We start from the raw sequence: 19,557 nt of genomic DNA, 5'->3' as shown, positions 1-19,557 counted from the left end.
TGCGTATGTCCTGTTATCATACTCAGCCTTCCTGTCTGGAGTTCTGTGCAATGAGTGCTGCACTTCAGGATGGCTATACTGCATGGTGATTGGGGGTTGAGTGCAGAGGGTAAGGGTTGTAGTTTTCAGGGCTGGGTGGTGAAGCTAAAGGTGCTGGAGGCAGCTGGTGGTGGTAAGAACCTGGATGTTGGGGAAAGTGGGTTGGAGGTGACATGGGGGCACGAGGGAAAGAGTTTTGGGACAAGGGCTGCGGGTGCGGTAGTGCTCTGCCTGCATGGCTATGAGCGCCTGGATTGAGTCCGCTTGGCGCGCCATTATGCTTATCAGTTGATCCGTACTTTGCTGCCGGAGCACCACACTTTTGTGCCAGCACTTCTCATTCTGCTGGCAGATCCTCCTTTCACTGTCCCGCCACTCCTGCACTTTTCAATTTTCATTACTTGAATGCTGCATTACTTCATGCAACATGTCTTCCTTGCTTCTACGTGGCCTCTTTCTGATTCTTTGGAGTCTTTCGGCCAGTGATAACACGGACGGCTGAGATCTCAAGGTTGCATCTGTAAAGGCAAAATGCAACAGTTAACAGAGACAGCATTGTTCACACCAGACAGAGCAATCATTCCCCTGTACTTAAGGACAAGCACAGTCTACACAATAGCATAATTTGCCCATCCCAAAACGAGTGCACTTAATCCACAGGAGCCCCAAAATGGTGAGTAAGCACAGGGTCAAGCGTGACTGATTGTTTCACTGTCCTCTGGGTTTCTGTGCCTTGGGCAGAGCCAACAGTGGCAGGGGGCCCCCATCCTGAACACTGTCTACACATTTTCCACAGGAGTTCATCCTGGAAGATCTCTCGCTGCTGAGGGTGACCTAGGAAGCTAGGGAGAGTCTTCTACTGTAATGCGGATTCCGCCATGGCCCATATGCCGCTTGCCTGTGTGCAGCAATGGTCCCCCCGCCCCTCACAGCACAGTGCCGTGGACAGGTTAGCCTTACTGGGACAAGGAACACAGTGGCTCTCCCAAGAAACCTGCGCAAGCGCATTGCCCAAGTTCTGGCTGAGACCTTTGAAGAGATCACTGAGGCCGATTACTGCAATGTGAGAGAGCACATCAATGCCCTATTCCGCATCTAGGCATGCATGCAACCCTAACCCTCCTCACCCCAAGAGCCCACACCGAATAACTTCCTTCCTAAAATAAAAGCCGCTTACCGGGAACCTCCTCTGGTGTTTGTCCTTCCCCAAGCACCGGCTGCCATGACTGGCTACCTTCCTCCTGGCTTGAGAACAGCTCCTGGCTGCATGCATCTAGGGATACTGGGGTGTCTTCCTCCGCCTCAGAACCCTCGCTCCCGCTTTGCTCCTCCTCCTCCTGCCTTGTTGAACTGGGCTCTGAAGTGTCCATGGTGGTACTCGGAGTGGAGGTGGGGTCGCCTCCAAGTATTGCGTCCAGCTTTTTCTAGAAATGGCAGGTCGCAGGGGCAGCATCGGAGCAGCTGTTTGCCTCGCGGGCTTTGCAGTAGGCATTCCGCAGCTCCTTCACTTTAACCCTGCACTGCAGTGCGTCCTGGTCATGGCCTCTTTCCATCATGTCCCTTGATATCTGCCCAAACGTATTGTAATTCCTATGACTGGAGCGCAGCTGGGACTGGACAGCTTCCTCTCTGATGACACTGATGAGGTCCAGCACCTCGCTATTGCTCCATACCAGGGATCACCTGGCGCATGGAGGCATGGTCACCTGGAAAGATTCGCTGAGAGCACTCCACCCCTTGCTGAGCAAACAGGAAGGGGATTTTCAAAATTCCCAGAGAATTTAAAGGGCGGGTCTGACAGTTGGTCATCTGAGGCAGGGGAGTGGAGTTCAAAGTGATTACCAGAGTGGCTAGAACAGGCATTGTGGGACACTTCTGGAGGCCGCTCAGAGCGCACTATAGGACCAGGGCGTCCACATTGGCGCCACGGCACTCCAGCGGGCGCGCAGCAAACGTTATTCCACTCGCCGAGGTGGAGTACCAGCAATGCTGTAGCCGCGGAGTCAGAGCGCTCTATGTGCCTTGCCAGTGTGGACAGGTAGTGAGCTAGTGTGCCTGGGGCTCCTTTATTGCGCTGTAACTCGCAAGTGTAGCCAAGCCCTTAGTGTAGTGTCCCTATGGTTTTCCAGAAGACTGCTCCAGGGGCCCCTGTTCCCTGGAGCTGGGGAGCTGAATGGCTCCGCTCTCTGGAGATTCTTCACCCAGTTGGCATCTGAATGAAGCAGGCATGCCAGGGGCTAGAGCAATCAGGCTGCTCCTGGCTCCATCTGTAGCACTGCTGCTATAGTGTTGGAATGCAGCAGTTGGCTATTTCTAGCTCTACCCTTTTTGCAGCCCAGGCTGAGATGAATATTCAGGAGCTGGAGAGACAGCCCCACCTGAAGAGTTTGGGGCTCAAGACCAGGCCTTCTTGAGCAGCTTCCTCCTCCTGCCTCCTGTCAGTGCTGTGCAGCCTCCCACAGCTCCAAATGGCACTGCTCCTGCCTCATGTCCACTCCGCATCGCTACAAGCTCCCCCAGCTCCCCTTCCCCGGCCAGAGGAGACAGCGCTGGCCCATCTGCAGCAGAGCCTGGGTCAGCCCAGGCCTTGGCGAGATGGCTGTTTGGAGCTAGCCACACAGTGGGATTTCTCTCTAATTGGCTGCCTGCTGAAAGGGCTGAGAAGGATGGAGGCTGCAGCGAGAGGCAGTGACAGCTTGGATGATCTCAGCAGAGCCGTGCCATCCAGCTCCCCAAACACCCAACAAATAGATGCCTATGGAACAGCTTTCTGGCTGCAGCAAACTTCATAAAGACCTTCGCAGGGAAACTGTAGCAACTTGGCCTGATCCATCCCTGAGACAGAGGAAGGCAAAGGCTGGCAATTCCATAGCACTGAGTCACTGCGCCATTTGACAATGGCCTGTTACTGTTCTGCTCGCTGCAGAGCCCTGACCGCTCTCACAGCGGAAGCTGCCATTGCACTGATTCTTCCCAGCAGGGGCTCCCAGCTGCTGGCAAAGTGCAATGAAGGGACAAAAGAACAAAAGCGATTCAGCTGACGGAGTGACTGATTTAGAGGGAGAGATTATAAGAGCTGAATATGTAGGGCTCAGCCCAGTGATAGCTATGGGGGGCAGAGTCATTGTGGATAAGGGGCAAAGAGTAAGGAAGAGACAAATTGTGTAGGCTGGTTTGCGGGGATTAGCTTACAAGTAAAGAGATGAAGCTGAGCACAGAAAAGAAGTTTTGTTGAATCACAGGCAAAATGGACTAAGGGGACATCTCTAACTGCCCATCAGAAAATGTGAGATTCCCATGGCTGGAGTCATTTAAAAGCAGGACTTGGCAAGAGCCTGGAGAGTGACTGTAGGGATTAGGGAACATTCCTGCATGGGCAGAAGCAAGGGGATGGCCAGACTAGATGAAACCTGGAGGGTCTTTTGGGTCTCTAATTTCTCGGATTGTCTGAAGTGCTGCTCAGCAGTTCAGTGGTTAAGGGGAGCTGGAGGCTTTCAAAGATGTTTGAAAGTTAGCCTATTCTTTGCTAGAGACATTTGCGAAGATACACACAAATCTATAGGTAGAGACTGGAACTGGATGTTACACTGATGACAAAATGTTCCTCTGTTAATAGAAATTAATGTAAAACTAACTGGGAGCATTTCTACACTCCTCTACTGAGCAGCACTCTTGGTGTCACATGCAGAAAGGATCCAGTTCTGCAAGGAGTTGAGTGTCCTCATTCCTCTTTGACTCCAATGGATTTGAGGGTGTTTGAACCCCTGCAGGATCCCTCCCTCTATCAGCTAACCAACAGCCTAGCTTCCCCATTCATTAATTATTTTGATTCCTTCTCCGGTTGGGTCTCGCTCTCTTGGATTCCTTTGGGCTTTGTTGCTCCCTTTTTCTTGCAGATGGGCCACAAATGTCAGACCCAGCTCAATGATGGATCTTTCACCCTGCAGGATCCTAGAGTTTTACAAACTGGATATCCTGCTGCTAGACTTGCTGACACAGGGCCAAATCCAGCTTCCAATGAATTCCATGGAAAGACTCCCACAGGCTGCAACTGGAGTGGAATGAACCCTTACCGAGCATTGCAGCCACACAGCATTCTCAAAAAAATAGGCTACGGAAAACCAGTGAATTTACCGGTAGAAACTCTCTCTCTCAAGGAATTCAAGGCTCTAACACCACGTAGGTACTTTGAGAGAATCGTAGACAGTAGAATTTAGACATAAATGGAAGTGCTCTATTAGTTTCCCACCAGCCCATCCTATGGTGACCAATGCAGTATTGTTCCCTATTGTATGCCATGTAGAGTCATGTCCAGTTTACCTTGAAATGTCCTATACTATGGGGCATTCCCAGCTCCCAGGCTAACACATCCCACTGGCCATATTTAAATGCTATTCAGCATAAAAAAAATTTTAAATTTCAACCCATTACTTGTAATTTCCTCCTCTCCTGCCCCATCCCTGTTGTGCCACTCTAAATAATTCTGCTCCCTACTTTCTGTTCACACTCTTTGCATATTTGTAAACCATCACAGCATTGCCTTTGCCATCAGTTAGCCAAGCATCTTTTTTACTCAAGCCATCCTCCCTCCTGATCATTTTTGTTGCTCTTCTCAGATCTTACTACAGTTTTCCCAATATCTTTCTGGTAACACTGCTGAGAAGTTATTGCAATATTCCAGTTCCACCCCATGGCTGTGCTATGACTGCCAACACATGCTATCTTTTAGCATTCACATCACCTTCAGTGAAATTACTCACATGTTAAGTTAAGCACGTTAGTAAATCTTTGCAGGACTATGTCCTCTCTGTCTTACAATGCAGGACCCATGCGCACACAGCCAGAAACTGCAGTGGCCTTATTTCAGCAGCTGCAAATCTGTGTATTGCCCATATCATCCTGGTCTCTCTCAGCTATCCCTGATTCTCTGGGTCCTGCCTCCTACAGAGTGTCTATATTTCAGATCTTTTCCACCAAATCAATTAACTTTGATTTTTCCATATGGAATCTTGTTGTAAAATTTTCTGTCTACATTATAATCTATCTGAAATCAGGGCCTTTGCATATGAGCCTCGTACATGGCTTCATAACGTCTATACACATTGAAGAGCAGCTGGGAATCGCATTCCAGCATGTGCATATGGGAATTGGGAACATCTTATCAAACACAAAAACATCATCATTGCAATGATGCTGCTGAAGGGCCTGCACATTGTAAAATGAAACAGAGAACAAAGAACGGCACCACAATCTGGAAACAAACAGATTCACAATGCATAGCTGTGTTTTAGAAGGAAGGGCAGTTTCCTGATCTCTAACATCTGCCAATTTCAATAAAATATTGCAGACAAGTCTTTGCAGCTGGGTGGAGACCACACTAGCCATGTTACAGCCCAGATAGAATTGCTCCAGCAGGGGATTTCCCTCCCCCTATAGCACACCCTTCCCTCCCAGGCCCAGAACTCAGAGCATAAAGATAATGTAAAATCAAATGCCAATTACCAACAACAAAAACAAACAAAGAATAATAATAAAATTAGGTACAAGTCATCTCTTAGCACTTGGTCTCCCAACTAGACTCTGGGCCCCTTTAGTGTAACTCATGCAGGTCCGCCCTCAACCACAGCCTCCACCAGAGTTCCTCTGGTATCAGTTTTGTGATACCATGGAGAATGTTCGACTGTACCCTGCTCTTAAAAGGAGCACTCATTCTTCCCCAGTTAAAATACACCCAGTTTTCCTTCTGGTAAAATCAGTGAAGAAAGAGGAAGAGGAGTGGAAGAGGCATACGTTGGGTAATGTTTTACAGACAGAAAACAGAAGAAATGGGTTTCTGGAAGTCAGGGAAAACAACTCAAGGCCCCCCATGCTCCCAGAGTGACCTTAAGGAAACCTAGATGGGACTCCTCTTCAGACCCCAGTTTGGTTAAAGGGGATCAAATAGTAACATAAAGCACTTTCCCTTGGCATCCTCTTCCTCAGACCATGCCAGCCTGGGCCCAGGAATCAAACAAGGCAGAGATGGAAAATAAATATTTGAGCCCCATGCTGGCCAACACAGAACTGTTTCCTGTGGTCTATTCTCCACACCTACATCTAGTCTGATTTTAAGTTTCCCAAGGAGCCAGGAGCTCTCTCTTGGAGGCAATTCAAACTAAGCTCATCAAACCCAGAACTACTGTGGCACTAGCCCCAAGTGATAGTTAACAGCTAAGTTATAATTTCCTAGACCAAATGTAGAGGTCTTGTTAATAGCTAATAAAGTGTATTATTATCTCTATGACAAGAGCATCAGAGACCCCAGGCTGGTCAGGGCTGGCAGTGGGCTAGGCACTGGTCACAAAAGAATAAGAAACAATCCAGACCCTAAAGATCATTGCATCTAAGTTATGGTGAGGCAAGTTGGTGTAAGAAAGTAGGAGTTCGGAAGGGAAGGAGGACACATGCTTACTCAGACTGGGTACTTGAATGATTAGCAGGGGAGAGTGCTTTTTAAGATATAACAAACAAGAGACACTAGTGATGGCCGTAGTCCAGGCTGGGTACCTGTGACCATCTGCCTTTCTGCCTCTTACACAGGTAACTGATCTGCAGAGGAGATAGACGGAGAGGTAGAGGCAGGAAAAGCAACTGCTAGGAGGGGTAAGAACCCACTTTACCTTACAGCCTTCACACTCCTGGCCGTTGCTTTTCCTGCTGCACCTTCCTCCTCCACATGCAAGTCACACCAGCTTGTTATTTGTATTACAGCAGCACCTAGAGGCCCCAAATGAGACCGAGGCCCCACTGTGCTAGGTGCTGTACAAACACCCAGTAAGGCAGTCCCTGCTCCAAAGCGTTTACAGGCTAAATTGACAAGACAAAGTGGATGGGGGAAAAACAAATTCAGAGAGGAGACGTGGATTGCCCAAGGCCAGACAGGTCAGGCAGAGCTGAGATTGGAAGCCCTGTCTCCTTGGTGCCAGTCCAGTGTCAACACTGATTCAGTTAAACTACATCTTTTACAGCCACTAACCCTCCCCTTTTAATGTAGGCCCCCTAGAGCTGCACAGCCATTCTCTCTGGAATCACAACTCCAAGTGCTGAGAGTCACACTAAAAATCTCGCAATTCATGCTTAATGAGGATTTTCTCCCCCTAGTCACGTGACATTTTCAGTGGCCAGTTCAGAATGCAAGCTCCGCACAGCAGCAATGCAGGCATCTTCAGTGACCACAAAATGCTATGCACACCTTTGCTGCGACTGAGACTACAGAGTGAAGACTACCCAGAGTATGGCAGCTTTGGGGGCAAGCTGACCCCTTCAAAACAGGTTTGTTTATCCTCAACGCACAGAATTACAGGCTCCTCACTTAAAGAATGACAGAAACTAACTTAATTTTACATGTTATGAGCATGCAACTTAAACCAGGGATAATTATAATTTCTCTGCTGCTGCAAAACTTTATTTTACTGAATGCTTTTACCTTCTGCATCACGTTTGGGGAATTTTAAACAGGCAAATGGAAGAAGGTCTGATTGAAGATGAAGTTAAGTGAAAGAAATTGGTCTCATTTAGCACATGACAGGATTCATCTGTGTTCCCAAGTCCACCGAGGTAGCATCATGGGCGTTTCATATTCATGAGCTGCTGCGACACTGTGTCCCCTCATTTACAAAGCGCCGTGTTCAGCAAATTCCGTCCCTGTGGACGCTCCGTGCATTTCATGGTCTTGTCAGAGAGACATCAAACACTCCATTAACCAAATACCAGAAAATGGCTTTAATTAGCGCATCTCAATCTGATAAATATTTTTCCCCCTCTAAATGGAAAAAAATGGAAAATAAGAAAAAGAAAAGTGGAAAGCAACAGGCTTAAAAAAACCACAAGGAACAAGGAGCAGAGGCAGCTTCTACTGAACACAAGCTCAAAGCCTCTTGGAAGGTGAGAGCAGCAAGCAAGCAAGCAGAGTGGGCAAAGAATAGCTCTCTGGACCTCTGGCCACTCCATTTGACTGGAATGCATTCCACAGGATCGTACCGGACCTGCTGTCAATCTGATGACTGATCAGGAGCCATACCTGTCGCCAGTGGGGAGGATGAAAGCAGAGGGCTGAAGAGAATCAGGTAGCTACCATGACTGTTGGGGTGTGGCCCTGGAAAGCTGAGAGAAGAAACTAAGGAAAAACAGTACAAGAGACCATCTCTCTGAGAACCATGGTGAGAGTCTATGATGGTGGTACCACATGGGCTAGCTGCTGTGAAAAGTCACAATAATAAAGGGGCCTTCTAACCCCAAGTCATAGAAAGGTCTCAGTGGCAACCTGACACTGAAAAGCCAAATAGTAGCTTTACAGAGACAACCATATTAGTGGAGAACAAGAGCAAATGGTTTTGTTTTTTCTCAGCCTTCCAAGCTACAAAGTGATTATCAACTAGACAAAGGGCTGGATAGTAGAGAAAGTGGCCACTCAGGCTCTTGAGCCAGGAAAGCCCCGGAGAACAGCACCAGTCCCTACCACTGTAACCAGGTTGTGGCATTTGTTTTCCCAGATGCTCACCATGGTGTGACTCGGGCAGGCTGGAATCCAGTGCAACCGCCACCTTGTGCGGTGTTGCTGCTGACATACAGTATCTTCCCAGTTTGGAATCATCATTGCAAACATCTTCCTTGGGATGGTTGAGGGAGAGGATAGAAGTGCTGCAATGATGTTGTGTTATAGGGGGCAATACGGCATTGTCCGACAAGTTACTGGACATAATACAGAGGGAGCTGAGTGAAATTATATGGCCTGTGTTATACAGGAGGTCAGACTAGAAGATGATCTAATGATCCCTTCTGACCTTATAATCTATGCACCTATGACCTTTGGACAACCAGATTGGTCACTGGCAATAGAAGCACCAGGAACTTGGAGACCAGGATTAAGACTGTGCTACTGGAGACTGTGCTACTGTACAGCTGGCATTAGCAGGGCACTGATCTCGGAGGCTCAAACTGCCAAAGATCTCTCTCTGTGGAGGAAACATTCAGCCATGATCATCATACAGCTACCAACCTACAGACACTCCTGTCTGAACTCTGTGCCTGCTTCAGTTCCTGGAGATTTCCACTTTTCTCCTTTCAAAGGCTTCTCTCCACATCCCCGTTCATTTTTTTCCCCTTCTAAAAAGTATTAAGGCACTGGCAGGGCTACAGCCTAGAAGGGCATGAGGCACAGGGGGAGGGATGGGGGGAGTTCAGAAATACAAAACCCTCCTCAATAATGCTAGAGATGAGTGATTTTGCTTTAGAGCATTAATGTGACAGGGAAAGTGGCTTCTCAGAGCAGTCCTGTGGAAGTATGTTTGGGAGCAAGCGTATCTGATTCTATTTCATCCTCTTCATGTTACGCTGGAAAAACAAGACAAAATACATTTCTTTTATGCTAAATCCTTAGGTTTTTTTGTTTTTTCTTATATATATTTATTAAAAAAATGCCTCTTTGATCGGCAGCACCTGTGACATTTCCACATCCAGAAACTCTTCAGAAGCCTCCCTCCCTCCGCACAAGGCCACCACTGCTGACAGCCAGCTGGGTTTGATCAGAGCCATTCCGAATCGGATTTTCATAAGACAGATGAGGAGTCTTACTGCTGCTTTCTCATATCAGATGAGAAACTGAGGGGGGAGTGGGGACGGGTCCTGAGGGAACGATGCTACAATCAAGGGCTATGCAGTTCTCTCTCTGTCCCTCCACTGCTGCAATGTTCAAAGGAGTTTGCCTCGAGCGGTTTTAAATGATGGAGTCTCAATTCTGTAATCAGCTTTCAAGAGCTTTTTCTTAACGGGTCTTTTAGGTAAACCTAGTCCGTCAACTACACTTATGGACTCAGCAATCATAAACCCAATATGACTATGTATCTAACATAATACAGAATTTAGAGATGGAAGAGACTTTCCAGAACCCATTAAGTTAATCCCCAAACAGGCCAGGATTGTTCCCTAACAGCTGTATTATTCACTGCCTTGTCCAGTTTTAAATTATTCAAAACAGGGCTTTCACCATATCCCTTGGGATACACACACTCTGCTCTCCCCTTCCACTCCCACTGAAAAGATAAAGACTTCTCCAGACCAAGGCAACTCCAGGTTGTAATGTCAGCTGTCAAAGTGAGGTTAAGCTGGCCCTGACCAATCGCCCGCCTGAAGCCAGTAGCTATTTGTGAGCCTGCCCATCACTGGCCTCACATATGCTAATGGACTCCCCCAGTCCCTGGCGGATTTTTATCTACATCACAAAACCACCACACAGAGTTTGGCCTGATGCAGAGTCCCTCTTAAACAAAAGTCCAGGGTTTGAATAGCAAAGGGCAGCAGGTCAAGACTCAGGTGCACCTACAGAGCTGTATGCCTGCACCTCCAAGAACCATCCAACTGGCAGGTGCATGGACACATGAAGTCACAGTGGGACAGACCAACATACAAGCATTATCATCACCCTCTGCCCCAGACCATCACTCCCCATTCAGCCCACTCACTCAGCTCCTCACATGCCAGGCACAGTTCTGCTCCTCTCTCCATTTCACCAATGGCAAGTGTTCTCCCCACACAGCTCCCTCCACATCTCTCCTCCTCTACCTCCTCCCTTTCCCTGGTCTTTCTCCCCACATCTTTCAGTTTCCCCCTTGCTCAGCCACTCTGACCTATGTTCAGCCATTGCAACCTTCTTCACCACCAAAATCTCCCTGGAACTTACATCACATGGGAACCTACCATCTCCTTGCCTTCCCCGCACAGATTAACTAGCCAAGAAGACAACTAGGATACTTTATCACTAATGATTGCTGGGCAACTTGGCTTGCACTGGATAACTTGGCTTGCACTGTGGTCCCAGCTTTGCTCTAAGCCACTTGTAGACCAGGCGTTTTATTCAGTATTCCTTTTATTCAGAGGCTGCTCATGAGAAGAGGTTACTACTGTATTGCTGTGAAGTCCTGGCTCTAGGTAGCTACCACAAGATAGACAGATACCCAGCTCTCCAGACTCAGTGACCATGGGCCTTCCTTCTTTTCATCTTTTAATGTTCTCCCCTCCTATTCTAATGAAGAAGAGCTGCCCGCACACACCAGAAGGGTAAGAAGCCCTTGTAAAGGCTTAACACTTTATATAGAAGTCTCATAGTTAGCATCACTTCCTAGGTGGAAGCTTCCAGGAGGGGGGAAAATGGGTGTCACTTTGGCAGCTTCTCCTGCAGGTCAGTGTGGGGTTGTCTTTGCAGCAGTCAGCCCTTCATTTCAATCAGCTTCCTTGTTCACACACACTACCTGCTCCAAAATCATATACCACCTTTTCCCACATTCAAAACCACATACATTGTCCCCTTCCTCCAGCAATGGCCCTGCTGCGCTCCTCCTGGGGAGCAGAGCTACCAGAGTGGGCATTACTGAAGTGGGGGAGCAGCATGTGTGGGGGAGCCATGGCCAGGGGGATAGAGACAGCAGTCTCAGCCAATGAGCTGCAGCTGCATCACTGGATGAGGAGCTGAAGAGCAGAAGGGAATTCCAAGGGGTGAAGTGGGGCTGAGGGGACATTTCTGGGAAGACATTGCAGAAGGGGGCATGGCAGGGAAGGCACAAAGAGGGGACTCTCAGCTGAAGAGGTTCACCGGTTGAGGGAGGTGCCATCTCTGAAGGGAAAGGCAGGGGCATTCAGTACTCAAAAGCTGCCCAATCCAGGAGATGGCCACTTGATTGCTGCATCCGTCAGACAGATGCTGCATTGGTTGGAAAAAGTCAAGTGAACAAGTGAAATACCAGGCAGGATAAAAATAGAGCCCGTGCCAGTCCCGCAGGGGAGGGGTGCACAAGGGAAGGGGCCCCTTTCGTTGTGAATTTATTTGTAATAACCCTTTCCTCCCTTGCGTAGCCTCAGCACAGAGCAGCCGGCGTTTACAAGACAGGGCTCTGCAGATAGCTCTTTTCTAATTCCACTGACAGCCTCACATCTCATCCAGCATCACTGCTGAGCTGAGCTCAACCACTTCTGCCCATTTTCCCTGTTGACATGGACAGAAAATTGAGCAATTACCCTTAAACTCCTCTCTCAGATCACCCAGATTGCTACACACACAGTATTAAGCCCCCAATTGCCCCTGGCCAAAAGTGGCTCAAGTAGGCCTGTCCTTTAGGAATTAAACACTTTTTTGTTGCTCGTGAAGGTTTATTATTCCTCAGGTTGTCAATGTATTAAATCCTGTTAAAACAGGTTTCCCATTGTGCAGAGAGGCAGAGCTCTCCTACCAGAGCCCCACAAGCAAGGGCTCAGGCAGACACTCTGCAACCCAGCAAAGGAGCAGTACCTGTTTACAGAGACCACATTTTATGTACAAATATGTGTATATGCCAGTGTGGGCTGTGCATCAGAGCATTGCACAAGAGCTCAGATAGTTCAACAGTGTGTGCTTTAGAACAGTGTTTCTCAACATTTTTGATAACAGGGATCGGCTTGCTTCCTTCCTAAACTGTGTCAGGGAGATCCCAGGGACCCGTCTGAGAAACACTGCTTTAACCCCAACATTGGTACACAGAGACACTAGTTACAGCTGGGGAGTTACTGCCACTATTTTCAGGTGACTAACTTTTTTGAAAAGTTCCCCCAATTTGGAGTTAGAGTGGGAAAATGATGCTTTTTGTCAGATACACTTTTTGGCTCTCCAACGCCACACAAAATGGCTCCTTTTTAACATGTCTCACTTGTCCTGGACTAGTTCTCAGTGAGGAAGAGAGACCTGGAAAAATGGCTGGAGAAATACAGTTTAGAGAAAATGAATTGTTAGCACGGTTCTGTATATACCCCAAAACAGAGCATCAGAGCTGCAATGTCTGACCCTTCCCTGTCTTCCACAAGCGCTCTCTCCTGGAAACGTTTCACTCTTTTCTACTGCACTGTCTGTGTGACTTGTGCTGTGGATTTCTTTATGTAACTCTAAAGAATCACTGAAGCTGGAAATGTCCATTCAGTCCATCTCCTTCCACAACTGTCTCTGGCCTCCTTCCACTCAGCCCTTTACACATGGTATGCCCACCCTGAACTAATCTGTGAAGCTATTATCTTCTACTTCAAACCTCTCCTCAAGAATCCAACTCAGCCATGACAGCTATAAGAAATCTCCCAACATTACATAGTTAGGTGGAATGGCAGTTGGGGAAGTCCATATTTATTTCATCAATATAATTACATGTACAAAATGTTTCTATTTGATTGTATCACCTTCTCCCCGCCCCCCGCCAGGCCAGATTGGAGGTTCTTTGTGGCAGGGACTGTGTGTTTATGGCATCCAGTGAAATGGGACCATGATCCTGACAGGGGTCTCTGGGCATAACTGCAGTATAAATAAGTAGTAAAATGTCCCTGGACATCAAAACTGTTGTTGAACACACAGTGTTCTTTTTCTAAGTCTGCAGTTTTTTATTTTAGTGAAAAGGTGGCACAGGAGATAAATAATGTTAATGCAACCTTATGGTTAAGATTTCTAATGCATTAAAGACAAAAGATTCAAATATATGGTTTGACAGCAACCATTAATAGGCAACCCTAGCTATTCACATTAAAGGTATAACAAGCCAACACCATATGCCACATAAAAAGACCACGGCACATTCCTTAGGGAACATAAGCCAATGTTTTGACTTTTGGGTGTTTAAAGTCCCAGCCATAATGCCGTATTGAATGTCACAAGCCAAAGTATAGGTTTGTATTAGGTATCCCAATGTGTCTGGGGCAGTAACTCAATTCAGTCCATGGCTATATTAGATACCTGTGCTCAGGGCTGGTTCCAGGCACCAGCGAAGGAAGCAGGTGCCTGGGGTGGCCAATAGAAAGGGGCAGCACTCTGTCTGTGACTGGGGCAACTCATCTGCGTTTTCAGCGGTGGGTTCTTCACTCCCTCTTCAGAAGCAATTCGGCAGCAGGCCCCGCTTCTTTTTTTTTTTTTTTTTTTTTGTCTTTGCCGCTTGGGGCGACAAAAAAGCTGGAGCCGGCCCTGCCTGTGCTGCTCTATACTTTCACACTGTGTATTATTTATTTTTCCTGGACTGTTTATTCAACATAGTCATTTTCCTTGGGTGGGATTTTGTTTTTAATCATCCACTTTCCTTCCCTGGAATTGCTGAGATCTCAGAGAGACTCTGATCCCTAAGCCCTCTCACATATAGGTTCCATGCTTTATCTCCTTCCGTAAGGAGGACTGTAGGAAAGTGATGGAGAAATACTGGGACATTGATAATTCAGAGGTTTTCAGTGCACAGTTTAAAGTAGCCCCACCCACTCCATCATATATTGTTCTACTAGACACCTGTATGGGTTGGAATCTTAGCCAGAATATTGTGATCTTTCCTTTCTTTCTCACTTTTACTCATGCACACAGTCTTGGATGCTGGCTTCCAAATGACAAAAATGACTGTCAGTTGCAGTTTGGCTTCGGATAAACAAATGCACTATATTGTGATTTGACTTATCTCCAGATCACAGTCTATCTACCACACATGGTGTCTGAGTACCAGATGCCACATGGTGCAAACTTTTGGCCAAAGAGGTTTCTGCTGTCTGCAAAGAAACATCAAATACTCAGAGGCAAGCGTGTAACATGAGGGATCTCAGGTATTTGAACCCATGGGGAGCTCATATGTTCAGCCTCAGTGATACACAAACTCAGAAAGCTCAGGAAGTCTTCCAGGGGGAAAGCTAAGACTATTCTGGAGGTAGCTACTTGGGCTTAAAAGGTGCCAGGCTTGGTAGCCACATATGCAATGTATCATCTCCCGGAAAGATCTGAATAAGCCTTATATTTTTATCTTGTCTAATGTAACTGTGAATATTCTCATTACTCATCTAAAAGTCTGATTGTGATGGGGTGTCTGCCCCATACGGGCAAAGAAGGGGTTAATAGAGCCCAGGGGAGGCTGTGTTGGAAACAGCCAATCAGGGCCCCACAGGCCCATATTAAAAAAAGAGAGCACAGGGAGGACAGAGCAAGGTCAGTTGCTGCTGGGAGCCCAGGGAGTAAGGACTGTGTTCCCGAGGGCTGAGAGAACTGCAAACACCTTGGTCAGAGCAGTGGCTGGCTCCTGGAACTGAGCAGCTGAGGGCCCTGAGGTGAGGGCAAAGAAGGTGCTGGGACCATGGGGAAGTGTCCCAGGGATACAGAGCAGCCATGACAGAGGTTACAGAGGAGCAGTAGAAGGCTGCTATTTACAGGGTCCCTGGGTTGGGGCCTGGAGTAGCGGGAGGGCCCGGGTTCCCCCGCTTGCCACTGGGGAAGGGGCAGGACTGTTGGATGATACCCCCCACCCCCCGCAGAAGGGGCAAAACACAGATGACAACCTAGCCAGAGGGCTGAGTCGAGAAGAAGACGCTGTGGTTCTGGGAGTTGAGTGAGGAACTGTAGGTGGGAGCAGAGACAGAGAGCTGGTGTACAGATCGCAGATGTGAGCGTCTGCCTCAAGCTAATTCCTAGCACAACCAGGAGGAGGTGCTAGTCTGGTGATGAGGGCCATGACACTGATCCCTTAGTGAATCCTGCTAAACTCTGACTCAGTGATATTTTGTGGCCCTCAGTTTTACAGGTTAATTAAACAGTGTAAAAAAGTTCTGCCACTGGAAGTTTGATATAGCTCCTAGGAACCGTGGGTGAGTGTCTGTGCTGCCAGGCCTCTTGGTATATCGGGTTAATGTCTGTCAAGGACTCTACCTTGTGGATTTTCACAGCTATTTATCTTGGCTGATAACACAATTGCCCAGTGCTGGAGGAACAGGCTACAGTAACTACAAGGCCCAGCAGAGCTAGAGCCTGCCCAAAAATCTGGGGTACCTCACAGCAGCCAGTACACTGCTGGAAAGGTGTAATTCATTGGTGCATGTGCTCAGCCCACATATACACACACTCCCATATAAGGGTGATGAGATTTTTGTAAAAGAATTCCATGAAGTCTTCATTAATATGGTCATGGAGAGAGGTAGGAGACTTGACAGATGAGGCGAGCAAGGTATGGGGCACACAGGAGGGTGTCAGAAGTGCTAGTCCTGAATGGGCACAAGAGGGTGTGTGTAAATAGGAGACCCAGGAAGGATTTGGCAGTGGAGTTTATCACCATTTGAAATGGGGGAACCACTTGTGATTCTTTCGCCTTTTCCTGACCATCTACTGGCTTTCCAGCCTCCCTATGTAGACAGACACAAATTCGTTCTAGGATCTCTCCATCTTACCAAAAGTATTTGATCATTTCTACATTACACAAGACCAAAGCTAAGTCCATGGGTAACCTCCCTGGTCCTCTTTCCCTAGAGTACTCTCTCTACTGATCTCCATCACACCTTCTCCAGCTCTGCAGTCAAGGAGACCTTTACCCCAGCATCTCTCTCAAATGTGATACACTCTCCTGTTGCTTCTTCCAGGATAATTCTGCCCATGCTTCTGGAGAACCCTAGAGAGCACAGGACATTTTTTTTCTAGCAGTTAGGAAGATTACCTCCTCCATCGTCTGATCCCTCCAGGCTCTGCTGCCGGAGGCGATGACTACAACAAAGCACAATATGAAAATAATTTCAAAGACAGAAGTGTTTATTCTCATGTCCCCTCTCTCCGCCTGGGGGCTGCAGTCCCCACCAGAATCTAAGGCAGGAGTTCCCCAGTTTTCCCATGCTGCAGAACACTTGGGAAGAGCATACACATTGTCTAGTTCAGCTCCTCTCCCAAACCTTCCACTGCTTGGCTCTCACAAGGCTTCATTCTGCATCCACCTGGAAGAACTCTTCAGAACACAAAGTGTAATCCTTGGATTCTGTGGACAGCAGGACCTGAGGTTTCAGGGGCCAGGGCAGCTGGGAAAAGAGATCTTTTTTTCCCCACCCAAATTCTTGTCTTTTTTGTAGACAGAGCAACTACATGTGCTGGCTCTAGGGAAACAAGGAGTTGGATTACCAGTCCCCTCCCTCAGGACAATGGGCACATCACGTGCCTTCAGGCAAGGCTTCAAATCCCTGACCCTGAGTATGGCAAGATCCAAAATCCAGTGCCCGTATTCACATGCCCATACTATACAACACTCCCACAGGGAATTAGGGTCCCATAACAGAAGAGAATCAAGTCTTTCATTAGCAACAAGGAAAACTTACTCTTCTACTTCTTCTGCAGTTTTCCGTCCTGATCTGTAAGACAAGAGGTCCATGCTGAAAAAGGGCTATAGGGTGAGACAGACACACATCTTTCAACACATTGTTCTTATTCTGCAAAGCAGCCTCCACACATCCCTGGTGACACAAGTCACTTCATGCACAATACAACAGGCCCCACCTTTGAAAAGTGCATGCAGATGGGTGCTGGCCAACTGCACACACAGTTAAACTAGAGCTAATTTGGTCCAGAGAGGCAGCTTGGCAAAACACTAGCAAGAACACTCACTGTTCTTTGAGTTTCTCCTCAGTTCTTTTGTTCCCACTGCCCATGAGCTGCAGGCAAAGCTTCCCCTACTCAAGGGCAAAGGCCAGTACACGAGGGACTGGAGAAAAATAAGTCATGCTAGTTCCAGCATGCTAGTTCCATCCCTGAGAGACCAATAGGTTCCTCCTGTCCTCCGCCATAGACAAATATTGTTTAGTTGCCTTTCTAGGCCAGGGGCCCCACCCAGGCCCTGGCAAGTTCCGGTCAGAAATGCTGTCGCTGCAGCAAATCAGGGCCGATCCGGCTGAGTTAACAGGAGTTCATAATAATAACGTGGGGGGGGGGGGCAGGGAGGCGCAGGCAAATGGCAGCTCTCTTGCTCTCCACCCCAGCAAGCCCAGAAGTAATTCAGTTCCGATTAGGGATGCTTGTTCAATATTCAAAATGTAAAACATGGAGGTTGCTGAACCAGCACTTTGAGAAGTTAATTAAATGCCAGGTTTCTTTTTAGCAGATACTCCATCACTCGCTGATTGCTTTGGCCATTTTGCAGAATGAAGTTTTAACTCTGTGCGCTGGGAATAAATATTCTCCCCTCTTCCTGCGCTCAGGGCACTGTGACAAGGAATACACGGAGCTTTCCTCTCCCACACACCCCCTTCCAAGAAGCACCACGAAGCAATGGTCACTTCCATTCCCTCGCACTTTCCCCATCGAAGTAGGTCAGTGAGATGGGAAAGGCTTCTCCCTTCATCCACCCAGCTCTCCATTCTAACAGGTCCTGAGCCTCCTCTAGCCCTGAGTACCTAACCTGCCCCTGTGAGGGCCAGGAGCAGGGGACACAGACTTCCCATCTCTGAGAAGAGGAAGCCAAGAGAAGGTTACTGTCAGAGAGACACAGAGGAAGAGGGGCTGCCCCACTGCCATTGCTGGAGCTTTCACTTGGAGAAACATTAGCGAGAACTGCCGCTGAATTGGAGACTTTGGGCCCAAAGCAAGTAGGTGCAATTCCATTGATGTGACCAGAGTTGCAGCAACTTAAGTAAGACTTGAACTTTACCAAGTCCCTTCTGTGCAGCAAGCCTGAAGGGCAGCCATTCAATGCAATGGCATTGTAGCATTTAGAGGACAGCCCTCTTGGTGAGCAGGTGACTGCCTACAGGGAGAGGGATGGAGATGGACAGTGCACCAATACATACAACCATCCCCCTGCTAAGACAAAAAGAGCAAGGAATCAGCCCAGAGGGCCCATCAGCAGCTCAGACTAGAGGATCTGAATTCAAAGGGAAGAATCTGAGAAGGTAGAGGTGAATTATGTCCCATTTTTATCCATCTCCTCTGGCTAGGCAGGACTGCTCCCTCCAGGCTATCTTCCAGGGCTTTGCCCACTGGAGGATTAAACATCCCAAGCAAGAGTCTTTTCTATCTCTTGCTTGTGGGAGACAATACCACAGCCTCAGACAGCAGGAAAATTTTGTGGATATTCATTCTAAACTTTCCTTAGCTTCATCCCATTACTCCTGGTTACAGCCATTTCATGGCCTTGGGGTTTACACTCTTCAGATCCTTCTACACAGCTATTCTGTCCCCTAAGCCACTCAGCACATACCTAACTCATTTAACCTCTTATCACATCACTGAATCACCACAAACCCTTCCACCTTGCAGCTGCCAGGAGAAGCACACAAACAGTTTGTAGAGAGGGACTTATAGGGCTAAATACAGAAAGCATCAGGTGCCAGTTTAAAAAAAAAATATATCCAGGATAACAGTGTGGTTTCCAAACAAGGGTTTAGGGCTACAAGAAAACTAAGTGGGTGAAAATGCACAAGATTAGACCACCTCCTCGCATAGAAGAAGGGAGAAGGAGCTCGGAATGGATCTAAGGGCATTTTTGAAGTTCTATAAAATGTGCCCATCACAACCGTCTCTTGCTACACTGACAGAAGAAAGAGACGAGGCACCATTATTATTTATTCTTTGTACTGTGATAGCCCCTGGTGACTGCATTCAGAAATTACGGCCCCATCAGGCTAGGCACTATATAAACAGGCAACACAAAATCAGCCTCTGCCCCAAAGCATTGACAGTCTATGGGACAGGGGATGTTTGTACAGTGC

The 19,557-nt window shown here is 47.7% G+C and overlaps 1 protein-coding gene across 2 annotated transcripts in view; it reads right to left on the bottom strand.

The window, feature by feature from the left end:
- Positions 1-19,557, bottom strand: part of IFT43 (intraflagellar transport 43) — a 60,062-nt gene that overhangs the window by 9,242 nt on the left and 31,263 nt on the right. For both annotated transcript variants that reach the window (XM_084631728.1, XM_084631729.1), the window contains 2 exons: positions 17,173-17,205; positions 16,527-16,573 (listed from right to left, as the gene is read on the bottom strand). In XM_084631728.1, coding sequence (XP_084487854.1) covers positions 16,527-16,573; positions 17,173-17,205 — 80 coding nt within the window. The remainder of the gene's footprint in view (positions 1-16,526; positions 16,574-17,172; positions 17,206-19,557) is intronic.

Source organism: Lepidochelys olivacea (assembly GCF_965140295.1).
Source record: "Lepidochelys olivacea isolate rLepOli2 genome assembly, chromosome: 6".
Taxonomy (NCBI): domain Eukaryota; kingdom Metazoa; phylum Chordata; order Testudines; family Cheloniidae; genus Lepidochelys; species Lepidochelys olivacea.
The sequence above is the reverse complement of the archived record's forward strand: the minus strand, read 5'-3'. Positions and strand labels throughout refer to the sequence as shown.